The 20,843-nt window shown below is 52.7% G+C and overlaps 4 protein-coding genes across 5 annotated transcripts in view; all 4 read left to right on the top strand.

Annotated features, from left to right (window-relative positions):
* Positions 1 to 359: 359 nt before the first annotated feature.
* abrab (actin binding Rho activating protein b) lies at positions 360 to 1,686 on the top strand. The gene is given in 7 exon segments (XM_086177579.1): positions 360 to 473; positions 531 to 1,050; positions 1,194 to 1,439; positions 1,442 to 1,531; positions 1,534 to 1,581; positions 1,584 to 1,619; positions 1,622 to 1,686. Coding segments are annotated over 7 exon segments (1,119 nt in total).
* Positions 1,687 to 5,615: 3,929 nt separating this feature from the next.
* Positions 5,616 to 6,686, top strand: LOC147215937 (zymogen granule membrane protein 16-like). The gene is made up of 3 exons (XM_086178225.1): positions 5,616 to 5,874; positions 5,999 to 6,122; positions 6,208 to 6,686. The coding sequence occupies exons 1-3, from the start codon at positions 5,721 to 5,723 to the stop codon at positions 6,518 to 6,520; spliced, it is 591 nt and encodes a 196-aa protein (XP_086034351.1). The 5' UTR covers positions 5,616 to 5,720; the 3' UTR covers positions 6,521 to 6,686.
* Positions 6,687 to 9,562: 2,876 nt separating this feature from the next.
* LOC147215936 (zymogen granule membrane protein 16-like) lies at positions 9,563 to 11,541 on the top strand. Its single transcript, XM_086178288.1, has 4 exons — positions 9,563 to 9,797; positions 9,884 to 9,936; positions 10,038 to 10,164; positions 11,062 to 11,541. The coding sequence occupies exons 2-4, from the start codon at positions 9,885 to 9,887 to the stop codon at positions 11,366 to 11,368; spliced, it is 486 nt and encodes a 161-aa protein (XP_086034414.1). The 5' UTR covers positions 9,563 to 9,797; position 9,884; the 3' UTR covers positions 11,369 to 11,541.
* Positions 11,542 to 15,339: 3,798 nt separating this feature from the next.
* The window catches only part of samd12 (sterile alpha motif domain containing 12), a 41,980-nt gene continuing 36,476 nt past the window's right edge, over positions 15,340 to 20,843 (top strand). For both annotated transcript variants that reach the window (XM_086178287.1, XM_086178286.1), the window contains exon 1: positions 15,340 to 15,626. In XM_086178287.1, coding sequence (XP_086034413.1) covers positions 15,614 to 15,626 — 13 coding nt within the window. In that variant the 5' untranslated portion in view covers positions 15,340 to 15,613. The remainder of the gene's footprint in view (positions 15,627 to 20,843) is intronic.

Genomic DNA, 20,843 nt, shown 5'->3' with positions numbered 1-20,843 from the left:
CCGGTGATCGGACTGAATCTCCACCCGAGGTTTACCGGCAAACATTTCAGGCGGCTTTTCCAGTTGATGAAGAGGTTCCGGCTCAAAGTAGATTCCGCATGCACTTCATGCCTCTTGCTTTGCCCTCGAGTGCCCCAGGTTTGCCCCAGGAAGGTTTGCCCCACTGCCCCGTCGGGGGAAGATGATCGGCACGTTGCCCTCGTGGTGGGTTGAATATTTTCCATCGGAGTGTTCACTTTGCCCTCCTCGTTTTAGAGCTGCAGCTGCAACAGTCAGGGACAGTGTTTGGGAGGGCGGGGGGGGGAAGGGCAGCGGGCGCACATGTTAGCACCTTTGTTAGCACATTAACACACCAGACAATGTTGGACCGGCGGGCCCATCGCAACAGGAACATCAGGGAACCCGTCGGCGTCGGCCGGTTGTGCAGCCTGGCCGGCAGCTGGCAGCGGTGGGTCAAGGAGAACGAGAGGCCAGTGAGGCCGGCGGATGGGCGCCATCCCGGACGGGAGGTCCCGCGGTAGAGCCGATGAACGCCCGGATCCCCGGGAAGTCACGGCAAAGCTCCCGGGAAGCCAGAGGAAGATGCCCGACACCGACGAGGCGCCTCTGAAAAGGCTGTCTGTTACCAGCTCACAAGGAGGAGCTCCGGCTGCTTCCGGGTCCCAGGAGGCCCGGGGTTCGGCCGGCTCATCCCGTCTCCTATCAGGACAGAGCGGGCGGTGAAAACAGTCACCGGCAGAACGCACGAGAAAAGTGCCGGCATCGGGATCCACACAGAGGGGCCAAAGAATCGCAGCCTTCCGCCGGCCGAGGCGATCGACGAGCCGCAGAGGAGGAAGTGCTTGCCGGCGCGCCGCAGGAAGTGCGCCGTTATGGTGTCGTCCCTGAGCAAGACCTTGAGGCCAGTGGAGAACACGGAGAGGCTTGGAGAAGAAGGAGGTCCTGCGGAGGAACGTACGAGTGCAGAGGAAGAAGGCGGAGGCCCTGGAGTGGAGGAGAGGAAGGACGCTCACATGTCACAGACAGACCCTCAGTGGACCCGGAGTCAGCGTAGAAAATCAGAGGACCTCCGGCCGTAGCTTGAGTGCAGTCCACTCTTTCCCTGTGTCCTATATCGGGGGTTAAATCACCGCCAATTTCAACCCTATGTTGAAGGGAAATTGAGATACGTATGAATCTGTACATGGACACAGTGGATTCACTGCCGGCACAATCTGTGCGATCCACTCTGGTTTTCGCTGATGACTCCGAGGTTGAGCGAGGAGGCCGAGAACGAGCAGAAGATGGAAGCTCTCCAAGAGTCACAGCGCCTACGGAGCCGGGCCTCGGACCACAGAACCAGAGGCTGAACCCTTTCGGCGAGTATTTCGACCACGACTGCTCCGTGTCCCTGCGCCTCCGGAGGGGCCGGGACGGCCACAGACGCCCCAAGGAGGGCACCGGACCGCAGGGCACGCCAAACGGGCGGAGCGCCTCATCCACCGGGAGTTAGCCGACATGTGCTACGTCATCAGGACCGCGGCCGACCCGGACCCGACGGAAAGACCCGCGTGACATTCGGGGAATCGTTCGACCGATGAGTCCGGACGAGGTGGTGGGGATCCTGATGAGGGCCGGGAAGCGTTCGAAGGGGAGATGCTGTGGCAGGGCCAGGATGACGGAGTGACCATCACCCTGCTGGTGTGACACAGGCGCCCCGAAAAACCCGGAAGTCCCTTTCCGACGGAATGATCCCAGTCCTTATCGAGCGGATGAAAGAGAAGGATCTGCCTTATGAAGGGATCTAAGTTAATTCTGTGAAGTCCTTCAGGACAACGTATGTGTGTTTAAGAAGATCCAATGTTGGAAACTTGAGGTGGCTGAGGTCAGTTGGGAGGAGAGGCTCAAGAACAGGGAAAATGAGGGCTAGGATGCTAACATGGAGCTAACACTATAACATAGACACACGCGAGTCGTATGTGTGTGCGTCCGTGTTAGCGTGGCTCCGTGCTAGCCACGAGCCGAACTTATCAAATGTTATTGAACCTTTTATATATTTGATTGGATGTTAAACGAGCACCACAAACACTTCATGTGACTTTCAGCCAATCGCTAACTGTGTCGTGCTCGATGTCATATGCGGGGGCGGCAGCCGGACCCTGAGCCGAGCTGGTACCGGCGGAAACAACGTTCTCTCTGCGTCGTCTAAACGCCGAAACTGAAAGTTCACCACGACAGTGACGCCTGGTGGAATTATAGATATATTATACAGCAACAAACAGGTCTTTCTCAAAGCCTGCAGTGAAGGGGCAGCTTGGTGATGAGCACAGAGCACAGGGAATTCCAGGAAAAGTGGGAAATCCAATATTTCTATGAGGAGCGCTGGGGAACCCCGACGTGTCTTATTGGTGCAGAGAAAGTTGGGGTGCACAAGGAATACAATTTGAAACGTGGTTACACAAGGAGACACGCCGAGGACGATGCAAAATACCAGGGAGACGAGAGACGACCGAAGTCGCCGATACATTTGAATTTGAATTATAATAGATTTCTCTGCTCACCAACTATATGTGGCTTCTTAAGTCTTTCTTATTTGCTGTTAGTATTATTTTACTTATTTATTACCGATTGATTGATTGATTGTTTTTCTTAATGCTTGATTTGTTTATTTTCTCATCTTATTCTGTGTAGAAAAATAAAAATGAAGATATTTGAGAGCAGTGGAATGTTATATCAGAGCTCTCCTTGCGTGGGCCGGCCTCCCCCGGACCTTCGCTCCAGCGGTCCACGGGCAAAGGGAGGTTGAGACCCCGTCCTGGAGAAACTGACAAAAGCCAAACGGTTCGTGGATGAGGAAGAGCAGAAGGAGCAGACGGGATCTGAAGGAGGCCCTTCAGATTCCTGGGGTTCCTCGCGGCCGGGGCTGCGACGGCTCCCCAGAGGTCTGAGCCCCAAGCCTGACGTCACAACCAGAGCAAACTTTGCTCTCGTTCTCACGGCCTTGGAAACCACGACCAAAGTTTCCTCATCTCGGGAAGGACGCCCGGGCCTCATGAATCACGTCAAGGCAAGGAAAGCTGACTCTCCGGGCCAGGAAACATCTACAACATGTATCCTAAAAGCGGGTTACTGGCACCAGGCCGGCTTACTGTTAGCCTCAGGCTCAATCTCAGATTCCACGAACGTGATGGATCTGGAGTCACCGACTCAGAAGAATGTCACGCATTAATATAATTCTCAGCATACAAGTGAGTGCCACTTCCTGTTTTGGAGCGCTGCAAAAGGTGTGTGTGTGTGTGTGTGTGTGTGTGTGTGTGTGTGTGTGTGTGTGTGTGTGTGTGTGTCAGGCGAGGGCAGTACAGTGCCCTTGCACACTACCGTCGCATATTCTGGATGATTTCTGGGACTTGTGTGCAGAGGCTTCCCCCCCTCCCCTCTAAATTTCAGCCTCTTGCCATCGTCGCCCCCCCAGGAGGTACACCTGGTCCACAGGTGGTGGACCGGGTCGCATGAGAACATTTACCCCGTCATCACACCTGCCAGCTCTTCAGAGTCTGAGGTCCTGTTTGGGTTGACTTTTCTTGATGGTCTCCAAAGGACACCTTCATCATCAGCACCTGCAGCTTCAAAGTGCCTCCAACCTTTCTTCCAACCTTTCCCTCACACCAGTTCCATGCCAGGAGCTAAGAAGGCTACCGGGACCACCTCAGTGCCAGCGTCCTGCTCCACGACACAAGGAGGAACGCGCAATCCAACCGCAAGGCTTCTCATTGTGAGGAAGTCTGCGGAGGTTGTCGGTCGTCCACGTCACGGGAAACTAGACTTGGACTTTCCAGTCCAGCGGCCACAACAAGAAGACCTCAACCAGAGTTGTGAGGGAACCCGTTCTACCGAGCACCCCAGGCTCGGGAACACGGACTCCGGGGACAGAACCCGGTCCGGGCATCTCTGACATTTTACATTTGAGAACTGAAACCTGATGGATGAGAATCATCGAAAGGAACGTTTCGGACTGCTTTGTTTTGTTTTCTGCCGACAACCTCTCTGAGCTCCGAAGCCCGAGACCATCAGACGTCCTTCTGGACCGGAACACTCAGTCTGCACTTCATCCACAACATCCCCTCCTCTTTTTTGACTTCATTTATGTCTGTATTTTGTTTTTTTTCTGCTGCTCTCATCTGTTTTATGCTATTATCATCTATCTTTATTATCTTTTTTCATTCAACTGTGTACATTATCTACTTGAAATGTTTGTGCTTCGCGTCTCTGGCCGGGAATCCCTGCAAAATCTCGTCACGCTCGGCTTGGATCAGGTTACTCCCTCGAGTGGCCGGCGTCGACCGCCAGCCGGGGCCGAAGCCTGCGTGCCGAAGCCTGCGTGACGAAGCCTGCGTGCCGAAGCCTGCGTGCCGGCTCCCCGCGGGGAAATTCCTTCGAACGTGGATCCCGCTCACGAGGAGAGCGAGCTGCAAATGATGGGCGGCAGGATCGACGGCCCCGGCCAATTGAAGCCCGGGCGCCGGCGGCACGCCGAAGCAGAAAGTCTGGTCGGGCTACAACCACGCCAGCGCCGCGACAACCGCTGGCAAGCCTGACCTCATTTAAAGTATGCGTGCTCATCCACGCCGATGTAGCCGCAGCGAGCAGGGCGAAGTTCTCTCTGCTTCTTTTGTTTCTTTTCTTTACGCCATCCAACAATGACAGAAAAGGTTTTGATCAATATTCATGCTATGAGCATCAAAAACAAGGTTTTGTACCGCACTCCTGCCTTAGGCTTCCTCTCTGCCCGTTAGACAAGAACCCTGCTTGAGGCAGGGAGAATGGAGAGGGTCAGGAGGGAGTCCATCAGAGGGACAACACTTTTTGAGATGCTTGGGAGATGTTCATGAATACACTGAACAAGACGTGAGCGTCCCTCGTGCCGAGATCCAAGGCTAAACACATCCGGAAGCCCGATTCCGGTCATAAACGCACCGACGGGCGCGACATCAAACGACTATCGAGATGATAACCTGACGAGGAATATGCAGTCACTGATTGCAAAGCCAAACTGAAATGGTTTGGACATGGACGCAGGAGGGACGGAGACCATCTGAGTCCAAGGACGCCGTGTCTGGAGCGGCCGGGCGGGGGGTCCGGAGAGGAGGTTTAGGAACATATAGAGACACCACATTAAGCGTCGGGGGAAATCGGACCGCCCTTGCAAATGTGCCAGGCCAACATGTGGAGGCAGCAAAGGAGGATCTGGAGGTGGATGGTACCTCAGGAGACGGATGGACGGAGGCACCTGAGTGCTGATGAAGCCTAGAGCAGCCCAGAGGAGAAGAGGATCAGCCTTTCTACCGAAGCAGAACGAGCTGGCATCCAGCTGGGGAGGAGTGTGTGTGCAAGGAGCAACCCTGGATGGAAGTTATCATCATTCTAAAGGCGTGTTTTTGGTTTGATCGTTCATATTTTGTCACAAGTCTGAATCAGATAAAGTCGCAGACAGGCAGAGTCTCAGAGCGGACGTCTGTTTACATGACACACCCGACAGCCGGCCTCTGTCAGGTGCGCCAAGAGGAGGTGCAACTTTCAATCTGGTTCTGGGTGTGCGGGTGGTAAGTGACAACCAGAAACTAGAGCGTCGCCGACGAACGCTCACGCCTCGCAGAGCACCGAAGGACGCCCTGACCTCCGGGCCCGTTTGAAACCCATCCTCCTCCTCGAGGAGCAGACCTGGAGGATCTTCATCGGACTTGATGCTGCACCCGCTGAGCGGGGAGGGAACACCGGACGAGACCCCAGCTCTGGAAGGACGCGTCGGCACCGACCACGCAGAGGCCTCCCTTTCGGCCAGGATGCACATTTTGGCCGTGTCTTTCGCCGCCCTGGTGATGGTGGCTTCGGCCGAAGGTGAGCGGCTCCTCCGACGCTTCCGTCTCATCGGCCCGACGAGCTGCAACGACGAGCCGCAAATTCAGGTCAGTTAGAAAAAGCGACACAAAAAAACAACTCGCCCGATCTTTGTTTATTCCAGGGATAGAATACGAGAACCGGTCATCGTCCCGACTCATCGGGAGGGCAAGAGGGAAGCGCTACACCCTCTCCGGGGAGGGCAAGATCACGGCCGTGCGGGTGTGGGGGAGCCGCTACATCCACGGGTGAATATCTTATGGCTTTACTTCAACCTTCTGCCAAGTTCACATCCGTCTAGCGTCCCCTCAACTCCCTTCTGATCTTCAACAGGTTGCAGTTTCGATACGGCGACGCCTGGTCGGCGGTGGCGGGCCGACGAAGATTCGAGATGCAGGAGATGGTGATGCGCGACGGCGAGTGCATCGTTCAGATTTCGGGGAAGACCATGCGCTACCTGGAGTCCCTGGTGGTCGTCACCAACCGCGGGCGAGTCCTGCAGGTCGGGCGTCCGCGGGGGAAGTCCTTCAACATTTACTCCGCTCACAAAGACGGCGAGCTGCGGATGGCCAGGTTCAGAGCATCGGGACCCATCACCTCCTTGAAAGCTTGGTGGGCCACCGAGAAACCCGAGCCCAGCCGCTGAGGACCTTCAAGGACCTCTTTGTAACCAAATGAACTCAATCTAAACATGGAGCCATGCGGAAGGTGCGCCTCGCAGCTCGGCCTATAATTTACGATGTGGGACAATAACCTCGTGTGACCTTCGTCTTCTCTCCACCTGCATACCTCAGCCTCTCGTGCAGAGTTCTGCCCATCCCGTGAGGAGCTGCCTCATGCTAATGGCATTCAGTGTTGTCAAAGCGCTTTGACAATAAAATGTGTAATTAAACAAGTGTGTCTTGAGTGTCTGCTGCAAACGGGTCGGGCGAGTCATTCGCACCCAACTCATAACATTCGCTTGTTTGAACGACTTGGCCACGGTTTGCATCGCATACTTTTAATCCTCAATCTCAGCGCCGCCCATTGGGACATTTCTCTGTACCGGATTGACAATTTTAGATTTGAATATCAGCGACGACAACAACGTACGGCATCGCAGAGGACGGCATCCCGCAATGTGGAGACTTCTCAGATGTATATCGGGGCGGGGCTCGGTCATGGGGTTTGGTTCCGCATCGAGATGCGGAACCAAACGAGATGTTCTTCTACGTTCTCCAGACACCGATCGTATCATACGTACAGAAGCCCGCCTTGGCTATAGCTTTTAAACCTGCTGCTGGATTTCGGTGATCTTGAGATACGTTGTGTAGAATCACATCCTAGTCAACATATTTCAGCAGCAAACACTGGTCTTAAACCAATTCCAATATTATTTACGATTTGTGCTAAAACGTTTCAACTTGATCAGATAAACACAAGTGGTCCCCCACGGTTATATCTTTTGATCTCCTGGCTGGACTTTTGTGATTTTGATATATATTTGGTAGAATCACATCCTATTCAACATATTTCAGCACCAGACACCAACTTCAAAAAATTACAAAGTTATTTACAAGTTGGGCCAAAATGCTTTAACTTGGCACCATCGATGGCATGATAGATGGCCCACTTGAACATCAATTGCGGACTGTAAGTACTTTCTTATGTATAAACAATAAAATAAAATAAAATAAAATAAAATAAAATAAAATAAAATAAAATAAAATAAAATAAAATAAAATAAAATAAAGGGGGCCGCAGTGGTTGGCGCTTTTGCCTCCCGTGCTCTGGTTGGATTCCCACCAGGGGACTTCCTGTGTGGAGTCCCCAGTGTCGGGCCATCAGGGCCTGCAAGGCCTTCTCTGCTGGCCTAAAAAAATATCTGAATCACAGATGTTAATTATATTTTGTCCATAAATACTTATTAAATAATCCTTAATAGTCTGTTCACTTCCTTTCATAGCTTTTCTCCTGGTTGTGCCGCCTCCAGACATGCATTTTCATTTTAAAGCATTTAATCAATCACATTTCAGCCATCATATGTTCCCGAGCAGGGTCAAAGTCAAAGAAATCTACCTGGGCGGGCCTGCACAATCAGTTCTGCAAGCCCATTACGCAAAAAAACAAGGGTTGATGACGCTGTTGCTTCGACCAATCGGATTTTGAGTCGCCGACATCCAAAGCCTTCTAGCAGGCTACAGCGACGTCAGCGTATTCACACCCTCTGATTGGATGGTCAGAGAGTGGACTAGTATACTAGCGAGTGTAAATATAGTTGTGTTTGTTTATCGGTTTTGTCAACCCACAACGGCTGCAGGAGGAGAAGAAACGGATTTAGGAGCTAATATATTGTCATATATATTGTAAAGCCATTTTCTAGATGGAGTTTTGAAGAAAAGCTGGACACAGTAAAGAAAAGGTTGGGCAACTCCTAAGCTAGCGAACCTGTCACGACCAGGAAAAGGATTTGTCTGACACTCTCAAGCCACGAACTCCGACCGGTAGCCCTGGCTCACAGGCTCCGAGGTGCACTGCAAATTTTATTGCTGGGAGCGCTTGGAGACGAAGTGCACGGATAATCTGTGCCACTGAATAATTCAACTCTTTTTGAGGAAAGAAAGGAGGATGGATTTCTGTTGAGTAAAAGGCTACTATTTTCCTAAATAATACTGCAAGTTTATAAGGTTATTATTGGTGCTTTTTATGCGTCGCAGCTGTTTGCCAGACGGGCATTTATTGTGGCCACACGACTTATCTGTCCCCGATGCAACTCTCTTTATACTGCATTTCTGCATAACAAGATGTTTTTTTTGTAGCCATAAAGTAATCATTGGGGGGTGGATTGATTCGGAGCACCACTGAAGGCCTTGGTGTGAAATGCAAGGCCGGCCACTCGGAGCCTCCAAGTTCTCCAATATCTGCGTGGGGTTCCTCAGGGTTCCTCGGAGTTCTCTGGATTCCTCCCACAGTCCAAACACGTACAGCAGGTTCACTGGAAAATTTGGAAATGAGAGAGTGAAAGGTCTTTTTTGTGTCTGTATGTAACCCTGGGATGGACCGGCGATTGAGAGAAGCCAGCATCTAGTGCAGCGTAAACCATAGATAATGAATGGATGAATGGAGATTAATAAAATAAAAAAAAATAAATGAAGAAATAAGAAAATAAACAAACAGGTAAATAAAATAAAATAAAATAAAATAAGATAAAATAAAATAAAATAAAATAAAATAAAATAAAATAAAGGTTATTTTGCGTATTTTCCTTTTGTTTTTCCTTTTTATTTTTCCAAGTCGGTGGAGGGGTCGCCCCGGTCAGAAGGTTGGTGGTTCGAGGCCCTGCTGTCTGTGTGCCAGGGGCCCTTTAGCAAAGCATCCGGGTGTTCTGGACAGTACCTGGCGTTGCAGCTCAGCGGCGGGCGAACGTCACACTGTTCGTGGAAATCTCTCTGTTTTTATGGTCTGTCGCCAAATCTGGGCCACCGTTTTGTTTTTCCTCACGTGTAATGAATAAATGAATTAATGAATCACCCGTTCGCCTCTTCAGCTTCCGTGGGCATTCCTTAAATACCAAGCATCATTTCCCCCAAAGAATATCAACTTCTTAGAATTTGCAGTCTGTCTGTTTTTTTTTTTTTGCTTTTGTTTGTTTCCTATAACAGAAGGACAAAATTCCGCACGCAATTTCCTTGTTGTTGCCTCTTACGATCAGGTTCTGCCTCCCTTTGCTGGAAATCAAGAGGTAACAATGGCAAGGAATGCGCCGCTCGGTATAAATAAAGGCCAGGGTGCTCTCGCTCCTGCACCAGCAGCATCCTACTCGTCTTCTGAGAGTGCGACCGGCCGCCCTTCTAGATCCTCCGTCAGACATCTTCTGTCATCCTCAGGCTCCGTCCTTCACAGGAGGCGTCAAGCGGTCGTCGATCCAGAAAGCAGTCGGTCAGGTGAGAGATCGGACTTTGGCTTCTTCTCTCAGGACCAACGGCAGCTGAACCTTCACCCTGGTCACCCTCTGCCGTCTCTCCCGCAGGATGCATTCCTTCTTCATCTTTGCTCTGCTCACAATCCAAGCGGCGGCTTATGGTGAGATTTAAGCTTCTTTTGGATATAATAACGATTTATACGCTGACGACTCCTCGGAATGAAAGACGTCGGAGCTCATTTTGCCTTCCCCGCCCTTCCAGCCGCCGGCCAGCAGTTCTCCTACTCCTCGCCGGTGGGGTCAGGGAGCGGCGTGGCCTACCTTCTGAGTGGAGAAGGTCCCATCACGGCCATCCGCATCTGGGAGCGCCAGAGCAACTACATCTACGGGTGAGTATCCAGCCAACGCCGTTTAGGTGGTTCTTCTCGTAGGTAAGATAAGAATAAGAATAAGAACAACTTTATTTATCCCGAAGGAAATCGTTGTGCCAGAGGTACAAACGAAAACATAACAATAATAAATAATAGTAGAAAATTGTATAAACTGTAAAAGAAAAAAAATAAATAGATAAGGGGAGACTAAGAAACACAAATAAACTATAAAGTGTCTTAAGTAACAAGAGAAGGCTACAAAATGTCTTAAGGTCTTAAGTACCAGGTGAAAGATAAGGAGGGCGTTCACAAGAGTATGAAAAAATATTGTACATGAAGCTGTTATGGAATGAAATATTGAGATTAGATTTTGAGATTCCCTGCTGCTGAAGGGAGAGGAATTAAAAAGTCTGATAGCCTCAGGTAGGAAGGACCTCCCGTGGAGCTCCTTGGAGGAATCAGTCTACGGCTGAAAGAGCTCTGACTGGACGTCAGCGTGGCCTGCAGGGGGTGATGGACCTTGTCCATGACGCTGAGGAGCTTCCTCAGCATCCTCCTCCCTGACACCTGCACTACAGACTCCAGCTCCAGCTCTCCTGCTGAGCTTGTTGAGTCTGTCAGGTCTGGCTCCTGACCAGTGCCATCGCAGAAACTGGTCCGCGTTGAACTCGGGATGACGCTTCCCCGTCATCCAAAAGTCCTCCTCGGCCCCTGAGCCCCGGAGCATCACGAACAGCTGACAGAGCGGGTCAGGTCACCTGACTCCGGAGTCCTGCGCCCGTCCGTCCTCGACGCCTTCGCCACGATACGAAGTATCCCGAAGCCCTTTTGCACGAGTTTGTTTCCACGCGACGCAAAGCACGGTGACATCCGTACGCCTTCCGTCCTCATCCGTGGTTTTCTCCCCTTCTTCAGATTCCAGTTCCGCTACGGTTCCGTCTGGTCCCCCGTGGCCGGTTACATGTCCGGTCAGTCCTTGGAGATGGAGCTGTTCGAAGGCGAGACCATCAACCAGATCAGCGGGAAGTACGCCCACTACCTCCAGACGGTGGTGTTCAGCACCAACATGGGCCGCACGCTGGCGGCGGGGCAGCCCAGCGGATACTCCTACGCCATGTACCCCAGCAACAAGAATGCTGAGCTGCGCTCCATCAGCGGCCGCGTCCACGGCGCCATCACCTCCATCGCGGCCCACTGGGCCGTGGTGGACTCGACAGATTGAGTTTAGTTGCGTTCTCGCCCATTTTACACCTCACCTCCTTTGCACCCCGGCGAACGCAAAGACCTTTGTACATTTTGCTTTTCATACGGATGAAATGTTGACCGCTGCTCCTCCAGTCCCGACTTTTTGAGGCTGTACTTTTTTGTACCAGAAATGTATATGAAATAAATGCTTTGTATGTCAAGCCTTTTGACTCTCGGTGCTGCCGCACGGAATCCTGCTGCGACGGGTCAGGCAGCCGCAGGCGACCGACAGACGGATGAAAAAACACGATCATTCATTCATTCATTCATTCAGGACATTCCGCCTGTCCTGTGCTTATGGTCGCAGGGATGCTGACCTCTGCGGCACTTTAACACCCTTCAAAAACATTATCATACATGTTCACATGGGTCTGGGCGGGTCTCAAAATACCACGGGTGGGAAACAATTATCACTGCAAACAGTAGTTGGCGGTGTGCATCTGTCAGCTGCAGTCAGCCCGAAACACACCTTCAAGAAGAAGAAGAAGAAGAAGAAGAAGAAGAAGAAGAAGAAGAAGAAGAAGAAGAAGAACCACAACAGGCCGTCCCTCCGAGCCGCATGCTCGCGTCAGTCATCTGGGGCCAAATTGAACGTCCGGTAGAGGTGCGTTTTACTTGCAGGCCAAGATCCATGCAGGATTGCAAAACAGATTTAGCGTTTGATACCCGCAAGCGCTGCCGACACCTGCGGAAGCACTTTTGAAAGAACACCCCACAGGCCAGACAAGGACGCCGGCCGGCGGTGACATTGCTGTCTCATATCACGATTATTTTATTCAAAATTATTAATCCAACGTTTTTTGTTTTGCATGTGACACCGCTGACGCAGAAACTTACCTGCATGGCCGGCTTGAGTGAAAGCAGCGATGCATCTGAAACTGAACCGGTTCTCCGGTAGGTCACGGCTGTTTGATGTCGAGCCACACGGCATTTCATAGATGCCGACCGTCATATCAAAAGAAAATACCTTTACAAATAGTTCAATTCAAAAATCCAAATAGATGTATGAGAGAAAAATCTCCCGCTGCCGTTTCACAAGAAAAGATAGTGATCAGATGCAGTGAATCAAACGGGACGTGGCAGAACTAAAGTGATCGCGCCGAGTTCTGTCCTGACGGGTTTGATGGATCACACATGGATGATAAAAGCTCCCTCCAGGCTTCCAAGTCTTTGTACCTTAAACATGTTTGCATTACAGGTCATGAAACGGCACAGGTTCCAGCGCCGGGGCGTCCAAACCTGCCGTGCAGCTCCCGCTGCCAAAATGTGACATCATCGGCTGAGCGACCGTGCGACGCCGCAGCATCCCGGGGCATCCGTCCGACCATCTTCTTCCACGTCACCCTGGACTGGTCGCCAGCCGCCGGCAGGCCCGCGTGAACGGACAAACAATCGTTCACTCACTCACTCACTCATTCGCGGCAATTTTACCGTTTTTTTTCCAATGAACCTGCATGTTTGTGGGGTGCGGGAGGAAACCCATGCAGACAAGGGGAGAACATGGAGACTCCACATGGGAAGGTCCTTCGCGCTGTCAGGCCGAAGCGCTAACCACTGCGCTAGCGAGCCGCCCCGCTCCGGATTGACAGATAGGTTGAGCCCCCCTTCATGGCCGACGGGCCCCCCTGAGCCCCCCCCCCCGAGCAGCCTGGGACCATTATTAGAGTAACACATTTTATTTTGGGTGTCTTAACAACACAGAGGTGGAGGAGCCGCTGCTTTGCAGCAGGAGCTGTGAATCCTCATCCCGTACCTGAAACCGGGAGACAGGAGGATCCCCGGGAGCGCCGGGCCCTTCCAAAGAAAAGCCGGATGCCTTCCGTCCACAAATCACACCTCGGTGATAAACAGAAGACTTTCCAACAAGACAGGAATCCAAGAAGGCCTTCAACCTGGTTGAGAGAAAAGTCATCAGACTGCAGAACTTAAAGAGTGCAGTTGGAGCTCGGAGGGCAGCAAACACCACTGAGCTGCAGTCAGGAAGATGTTTGTTAGACATTATGGATGCTATGATACTGCACGTCCTTCTGAACAGGGTCCAATCTTCATCTGAAGTTCAAGTTAAGTCAACTTCTGCTGCTGAAATGACTTACATATGCATGAAATAATCTATTCACATCAGCATACAGTCTGTAGAGGCGAGGGGGCGGAATATGTCTGACATACATATATATATATATATTTTTTTTTTTTTTTTTTTTTCAAAAGCAGAAATTAGACAAAGGTCAGACGAATCTGATATGTACTGTTAACAAATGTGTTTTTTATATATATACATATATATATATATATATATATATATATATATATATATATATATATATATATATATATATATATATATATATCGTATCTTGTGCTGACCCGGCCCGTCTGCCAAATTTTAGTCCGTGTAGTCGAGTCAGTGCAGCCCAAAAAGTTTGACCTGCCTGTTTTTCACTGTTGAGGGAGCAAGAGATTCAAGTTAAAGGAGGTGGAAACAGAGGGCGCTCCAGGATTGGACATCTTCTGGAACTCGGTGGACGCCTCCGTGAGGTGCAGGAACTCGCCCGACATCTCCCGTCCCAAGCTGGTCGGCAGCCGAAGGGCCGGACCCACGACTTCTGCTGGACTTTGAGCCAGGAGGCCAGGTTGCTTCTGGTGAGGAGCAGGACCAGCAGGATTCCTCCAAACCACCGGCGGGCGGCTCCAGGTCGCAGCCTCGCCTCCCCACCAACATCTTGACTTCATTGTCAACCAAAAGTTACAGAGGACAGTTAATGGAACCAGGTGGGGCCCTGAAGACAATTCTCCTGGACCGTTAGGGGGAAGGAGGTTAAAGGTTAAAGGTTATTAACCAGCGACTTGTCTGGAAGAAAAGGAGCGTTGGATCCAGTTGCGCTGTGATGTCATCTATCTATTAATCTGTCCGTCAATCAATCAATCAGTTAATCAAAGTGTGTTTGGACTTTGAAATAATAATAGTATTAATAATAAAAAAATATTAGAAATATTAGAATTATTAATAATAATAAATTATTGATAATAATTGTTAAAAATGTTAAATTATTAATTATTATTAATAATATTGTTTCAAAGTCCAAGTCAGCTTTACATGATGACATGAAAATAACAAAATAATACAACCTAGCAGTAAATGCACTGTTCCAATAAACAGAACAATGAATGGAAGATAAAGTGCACGCAGACACAGAATGATGTTTAAGGGCCAGAGAGCAGCTGGTCTGCATCATCACCATTATATTATAGTGTGTGTCGAACCCGGGGTCCTTGGCGAGCGACGATGGCCGGCGGGAGCTTCTCGCAGGTCTGTTTTAGAAACTCCATTGTTGAATAAGATGAACTTTATTGATCCCCATATAAGGTGAACTTTATTTATCCCCAAAGGGGGAAATTCCTTTGTCACAGCAGCAGAAACGTTGTGTCACAAAGAAGAAAAAGGATATGAATATAAGTAAGTATTATAGAAAGGCAGATGGCAGGAGATGGTGAGACGAAAAACCGAAAAACACACAACTAGACCTCGTCAGGGAAACACCAGGGTGACGGGAAAAGGCCTGTTTGATGACCAATGGCCATCGTTGGCCACGGCCCGGCGACAGGGGGGCCACAGGGGGGCCACAGGGGGGCCACAGCGGGGCCACAGCGGGGCCACAGCGGGGCCACAGGGGGGCCACAGGGGCCACAGCAGGGCCACAGGGGCCACAGCAGGGCCACAGCAGGGCCACACGGCCGGTGATACGACTCGCTGGTTCTGCTCGATTCCAGGTTAAAACAAACAAAAAACAACTTGCAGAAAACACGAAGGACATCAACTCGCTCCGATATGAACACAGTGACAGAGCTGGAGGAGGTGCTGAGGAACAAGCCAATGTTGTGTTGGATGCACCGTGAGACACACACACACACACACACACACACACACACGCACGGCTTTGCCCTCGGCGGTCGCTGTTGATGTAAAACCGTCTCTGAAGCGAGTTCTTCTTGACTCCGCTGCTTTTTCCGCGACAGTTCGTCTCGGCGCGCGACAGGACCGGGCGGCCCGCGAGGCAGCCGCCGTCCGTCCGTCCGTCCGTCCGCGCGGCGGACGCGCGCTCTGCGTCCGCGAGGACCTCATCTCCCAGGATGCTCTGCGGCGGCCGTGCGCGTCACGCCGCGGCAGGTGAGAGGAGAGGACGCGAGCTCCGCCGGTGATGCTTCCGTGTTGAGGAGCCGCGCGATGGCCGTGGACGGTAAGAGAGCCCGCGTGTCTCCTTCTTTCCCTCGGTCGCGTCGCGAGCCCGGAAGCGAGTCCGCCACAGGTCCGTGTCACGCGCGCGTGCACGGTCGGGGCTTTCGGACAGCGCGTGTGAATGCGGTGCGGTGCGGTGCGGGGCGCCGTGCGTGCGTGCGTGCGTGCGTGCGTGTGTGTGCACGCACGCCCGCTCCCCCAGGCGGCGATGCACCGGTCAAGGGGCGCGCGTGGGGGTGCGAGGGGTCGCGATGCCGGCCGCCTGCTGATCCGGGATCCCAAGAGACCTACGTGCGTGTGGTGCGTGCGTGGCGTGCCGCGAGCGGGCGTGTTCCGGGTGCCTCCTTCCCGCACGGGCTCCTCAGTCATGTCTGGAATGAGGCCGTGCGGCCCGGGTCCGAGTCCCCGTCCCGGTGCATGGAGGAGGCACTCATCAGGCTCCTGGTCAAACTGACATGCGGACGGTTCAGGACCCGGAGCGGTTCGAGAGCCGGAGCGGTTCGGGACCCGGAGCGGGTTGGCCTGAGGCCTCCTGCCGCACGCCAGCCGCACGGCGTGGTCTGCAGGGGTGTCCGGGTCAACCGGCGGGCTGACGGCCTGAGCAGGAGCTGTGGGCGCCGGCTGTCGGAAACAGAATCTGCCGTGCATGTTTGTTTGTGTGTGTTTGTGTGTGTTTGTGTGTGTGTGTGTGTGTGTGTGTGTTTGTGTGTGTTTGTTTGTGTGTGTGTTAGTTTGTGTTTAGCTGCCGGTCGCCAGCAGAGGAGATGCTCTCTGCCTCCAGAGCTCCTTTAGAAGCCGGTGTTGGAAGAAGGTCAAGCGAAAGGTGACTCTGGAGGTGAGGATGTGGAAGGCCGTGCGCGGCGTCCTCCTGGCTCGCCGGCTCCTCTCGGGCACCGAAGGAACCGACTCGATTGCGTGCGCGTCCTTTGCCGAACGACGGGTCGGACAAACCGGTTAAGGCTTGAAATCACAGAGCGAAAGTCGGTCAGCCGCGACTCGCTAAGAAATACCTCCGGGGCGAATCATCACGTGGCGTTTGTTCAGGAGCGGCGGCGTGGCGACGCTTTGAGGAATCCACCGTGACGAAGTGAACGCCGCTCGAGGTGAAACCCCGACCTCCTTAGAACCTGTTTGTTCAGACTTTTCCAGATCCAGATATCTTCTCTGTCGATTGAGGAGCGTTTCGGAGTGACAGGAGGCCGTCCGTTGCCAAGCCGACGGCGCCCTCTGTCTGCCGGACGGTTCAGCGGCCGAATCCTTTTTGAGGTGAACGGTTAGCTTTGCGCTGCTCACGCGCGTTCTCGCGACGCCTGATTGTTTCTCGGCTTCGACTTCCCGTTTCCTGCGTAGAAACCTGGAGGGTCGTCTCCGTTCTCCACCTGAGCTGCCGCTCTCCAGCGTCGCATGTACGCCTCGGCCGAGGGCGAAAAACAAAACCGAGGCGAGGTTTGCGCTGCGCGGGCGTCGGCGGTCCTCGTCCCGCTGCCTCGGCTGCCTCCCGCTCGCAGGACGCGTTGGCCGGCTACACCAATCCCGGCAGAGTTCCTTGTTTGGTGGCCACAGAAGCCTGGGGGTCAAAGGACAGCAGGAAGTCTCAGGAGACTTTAACTTTCATCCAGTTGGTGTTTTCTTCTCGTATCCGGTCAGAACACAAGACGTTCTAGCGGCAGCTTTGGCGCGTGTGGAAGTGAAGGTGCCACATTAAGGTTGTTTCAGTCGTACATTAGTGATCTGATTTATTTCCGGGCTGCTCGCGAGGCCACGTTGCCTTCGGTGGCACCGTTCTGACGTCCCGTCCCGTCGGGGGTATTTACCCCCGCGGCCCGGCCGCCCGACAGGACAGTCGCCTCAGATTCAGCTCCGGTCTGTCGCCCGGGCAGGACATCATCTTCCTTCGAGCTGGATGGCGTCCCTCGGCGAAGGAGCGTCGCCTCGCTTGGCAGAAATGGGATTAAGATGATGGAAGATGGTGTCACAGGAGTTGCGTAACCGCATCCCGCGGGCCGAACAGGCGGCCATCTTTGACGCCGCCTCTCCAGAAGCGGCGCCGCAGAGGGAGAGCGTCTCGCGGCGAGACCTCCTCTGTTAGCATCCGCGCTATCAGGCCTTGACCTGCTCGGCCCCCCGGTGGCCACGCATGTTCACGTCACTCCGCCGTCCATCATCTGAGGTGAAGACCCGCTTCATGCTGAAGGTAACCACCTCAGTCCCTGGAGGAGCCTGGAGGACAGGCCCTCTGCGGCCGCAGGAGATGGATGTCAGATGACACCAGAACATACCCAGCAGTTCTGGGGCGACTCAGCGCTTCTGCGGCGAATCTGAAACCTTCGCACGCATTCCTGTCCCGCATCAAATATTGACAGAAGGTAATGCAGATCTAAATTAAGACTATTGTCATCGTCTGACTCTGAAGTATGTTTTTGCAGCTCGCTGTGTTGAGCCAGCGTTAATGGTGGTTATATTTAGCTGTGTGTGTGTGTGTGTGTGTGTGTGTGTGTGTGTGTGTGTGTGTGTGTGTGTGTGGTTGCTGCAGTAAAGTGGGTCATTTCCCTGTATTCTTACTGACCCATTTGTGAGTCGGTGAGGAGGCAGAGAAGATGGAACTGAGGAGGAGAAACTTGTTTTATTTCAATCTGAAAAGTATTATTTTCTGAATGTGTTTTCAGAGTGAAAGTACACGGATGCCGAAAGGCTCTGCGTTTGAGATTAACGTTACTCATTGGTTCGTTTATTCATAGATTCATTTTCCATAAAGCTTCTCCCGGTCGGCGGGGGGGCGGAGCTAACCCGGCTGACGCTGGTGTGAGAGGCGGGGCTTAACCGGAAAAGTCAGCCGTCAATCACAGATATCCGACATTCACACCCACGGACGGTTTGGACTCGTCGAAGCTGTTTTGGACGGTGGAAGAAGAGATAGAAGATAGAAGATAGAAGATAGAGCCCAGATCGGGGAGGGAAAAGGACTGGTACAGAATTGATATTAAAAGATGGGATCGATCAATGTGGGAGCTCAAACAGAACTTCATTCTTGGATCGACTTGAACTCTTGAGAAGCTCCTGAGCTGAGTGACACAGATTGGCTTTGCAACCTGCTGACATACTGACACACATACATGAGCTGGGCGCGAAGCTTCACGTGAGAAAACCGGTTTGAGCTTGAAATGCAAGCAAAGCCTGAGCCTTCAAAACCACGCCGGGTTTTTTTCAAAGCAAATGCCAGACAATGTTCGGACAAATGTCAGAGGAATCTGATATGTACGGTTAACAAATGTTTTTTAGTTTTTTTTTTACATGTATCAAGTCAAATTTTCAAAGTCAGCGCGACCGCTGAGAGCCTGACCGAGCCGTGGAGGGAACCTGGGCGGCGCTGACCCCGCAGTGACCGCACAGGAAGCCGTGAACGTCCACGCTATTGAGGAGGAGCCGTCACACGCGTGGATGCTAACGCTACGCCGCTAGCCTTCCTCAGGTTGATTTGCCGGGTCGTGCGGAGGCTCCTCGTCATTGGACGCTCGGTGTCCCGGGACGACGTGCTAATGCAGCTACCCCGGGAGGTGAACTAGTTAGCTTTCAGCTAGCTGGTAGCATGAAGCCGATCCACGTCGGATCATCCGGTCGCTTCAGCATCTCTCCGTCTTCTCCCGCCTGGGTTCTCGCCATCTTCTCGGTCTTCCTCCCGCTGTCACTGGCTGAAGACCGAAGTGTCTGTCGGTGAGAGCGAGAGGGCGAATGGCGGCACATCTCACCATGTGCCCCTGTGATTGACAGCTGCCCGATCCGGGTTAAGCCCCGCCCCTCGCCGCTGTCAGCTGGGACAGGCTCCGCCCCCGACCCCTCCACATCCTCCACGCAGCCTTTACAGCGTCGATCAGGAATAGATCTCTAGATGGAAACTTTATCCTGCCAGTGAATCATCTGTCCACACGGGGTGGTGGCCACGTTTTTGTTTTTCATTTCCTGTCCAGGAACCACTCCTCGCCAGTGCCTCACGCCCGCCAGAGTCTGGAATCAGAGATCTAGCAGTCTCTGCTGCCTGTGTGTGTGTGCGTGTGTGTGTGCGTGTGTGTGTGTGTGTGTGTGTGTGTGTGTGTGTGTGTGTGTGTTTTGCCATCTCATATTTTTAACCTCCAATCGATGAGGTGTCGGGTCTGCAAACCCCGGGCTAAGATGGCGCTCAGCTCCTCTGCATGCAGACGCCATTCATCTCCTGGATGGAGGCTCATTGAGAGGAAAGGCTGATCTGCTGCCACGTCTCTGGTGCTGCACGGCGCATGTCAGGAGGAGGAGGGAGGGGGAGGACGACGACAGCGCTGCTATTTATAGGCTCCGTTACAGCTCTGGCCCGTTTTCTATGTCAGCCGTTAAGGGGGGGGGGCTGGGGGGCTCCCCGATCCTCTTCATCATCTGGTCAAATGCATCATTTAGTCTGAACACGGTTTCTCCAGATGCTCTTAGCAGGGCGACGTAACGCCTCCCCAGTGCGTTCCTGAGCGGGTCCTGGCGTCCGCCGGGCGAGGATCTCTGCCCCGATGTCGGCCCGCTGTCGTTTCCGGGGACTCGGTCATTTTGCAGTGGCTCGGCGACCTGAAGCAGAGTTGGGACCGGTTTTCAAGGCCGCGGATGGATCGGGTCCCTCGGGTTCTGCTGAGTTCATGGGAGCCTCCTCAGATCGCGGGATTAATAATTAGGTTTGATTAAATGATAAATGCATTATTAACTAACTTTTGAAAATGTTTGTTCCTTCAGAACTCAGAGTCAGGTTTATTTTAGGAAGTGACGGCAACGACAAAACAGGGACAGAGTGAGAAGGTCGGACAATCCTGCAGGTTCTCCATGTTCTCCTCCCCGGTCTCCATCTTCAGTCCAACCACGGCCGGCACGTTCATCTGAGACTCTAAATTATCCGTTGGCGTGGATACTTGGATGATTGACAGCCGACCGTCCGGATTAAGACCCGCCCCCGACCCCTATGTCGGCTGTGATTGGCTGCGTCTCAAACCTGTTGGGTCTCCTGGTTTCGCGCCCTGGTTAGATGATGCTCCTCCGACAGGGAGCTGCATCGGGTGGTCACTTCAGGTTCTTGCAGGTTTAGGTGGAGGAGGCGGGGCTTGAGGTTTGGTGGGTGCGGCTGTGATTCTGACTCCGCCTCTTCCTGTGTCACCCATACCTGGCTTGCAGGTGGGATGCAAGTGTGAGAAGGTGTCAGGTCGGTGTTCTT

This window comes from Fistularia commersonii, chromosome 30 (genome assembly GCF_037954325.1).
Source record: "Fistularia commersonii isolate RoL2024-O1a breed Wild chromosome 30, RoL_Fcom_v1.0, whole genome shotgun sequence".
Lineage (NCBI taxonomy): Eukaryota > Metazoa > Chordata > Actinopteri > Syngnathiformes > Fistulariidae > Fistularia > Fistularia commersonii.
The sequence above is the reverse complement of the archived record's forward strand: the minus strand, read 5'-3'. Positions and strand labels throughout refer to the sequence as shown.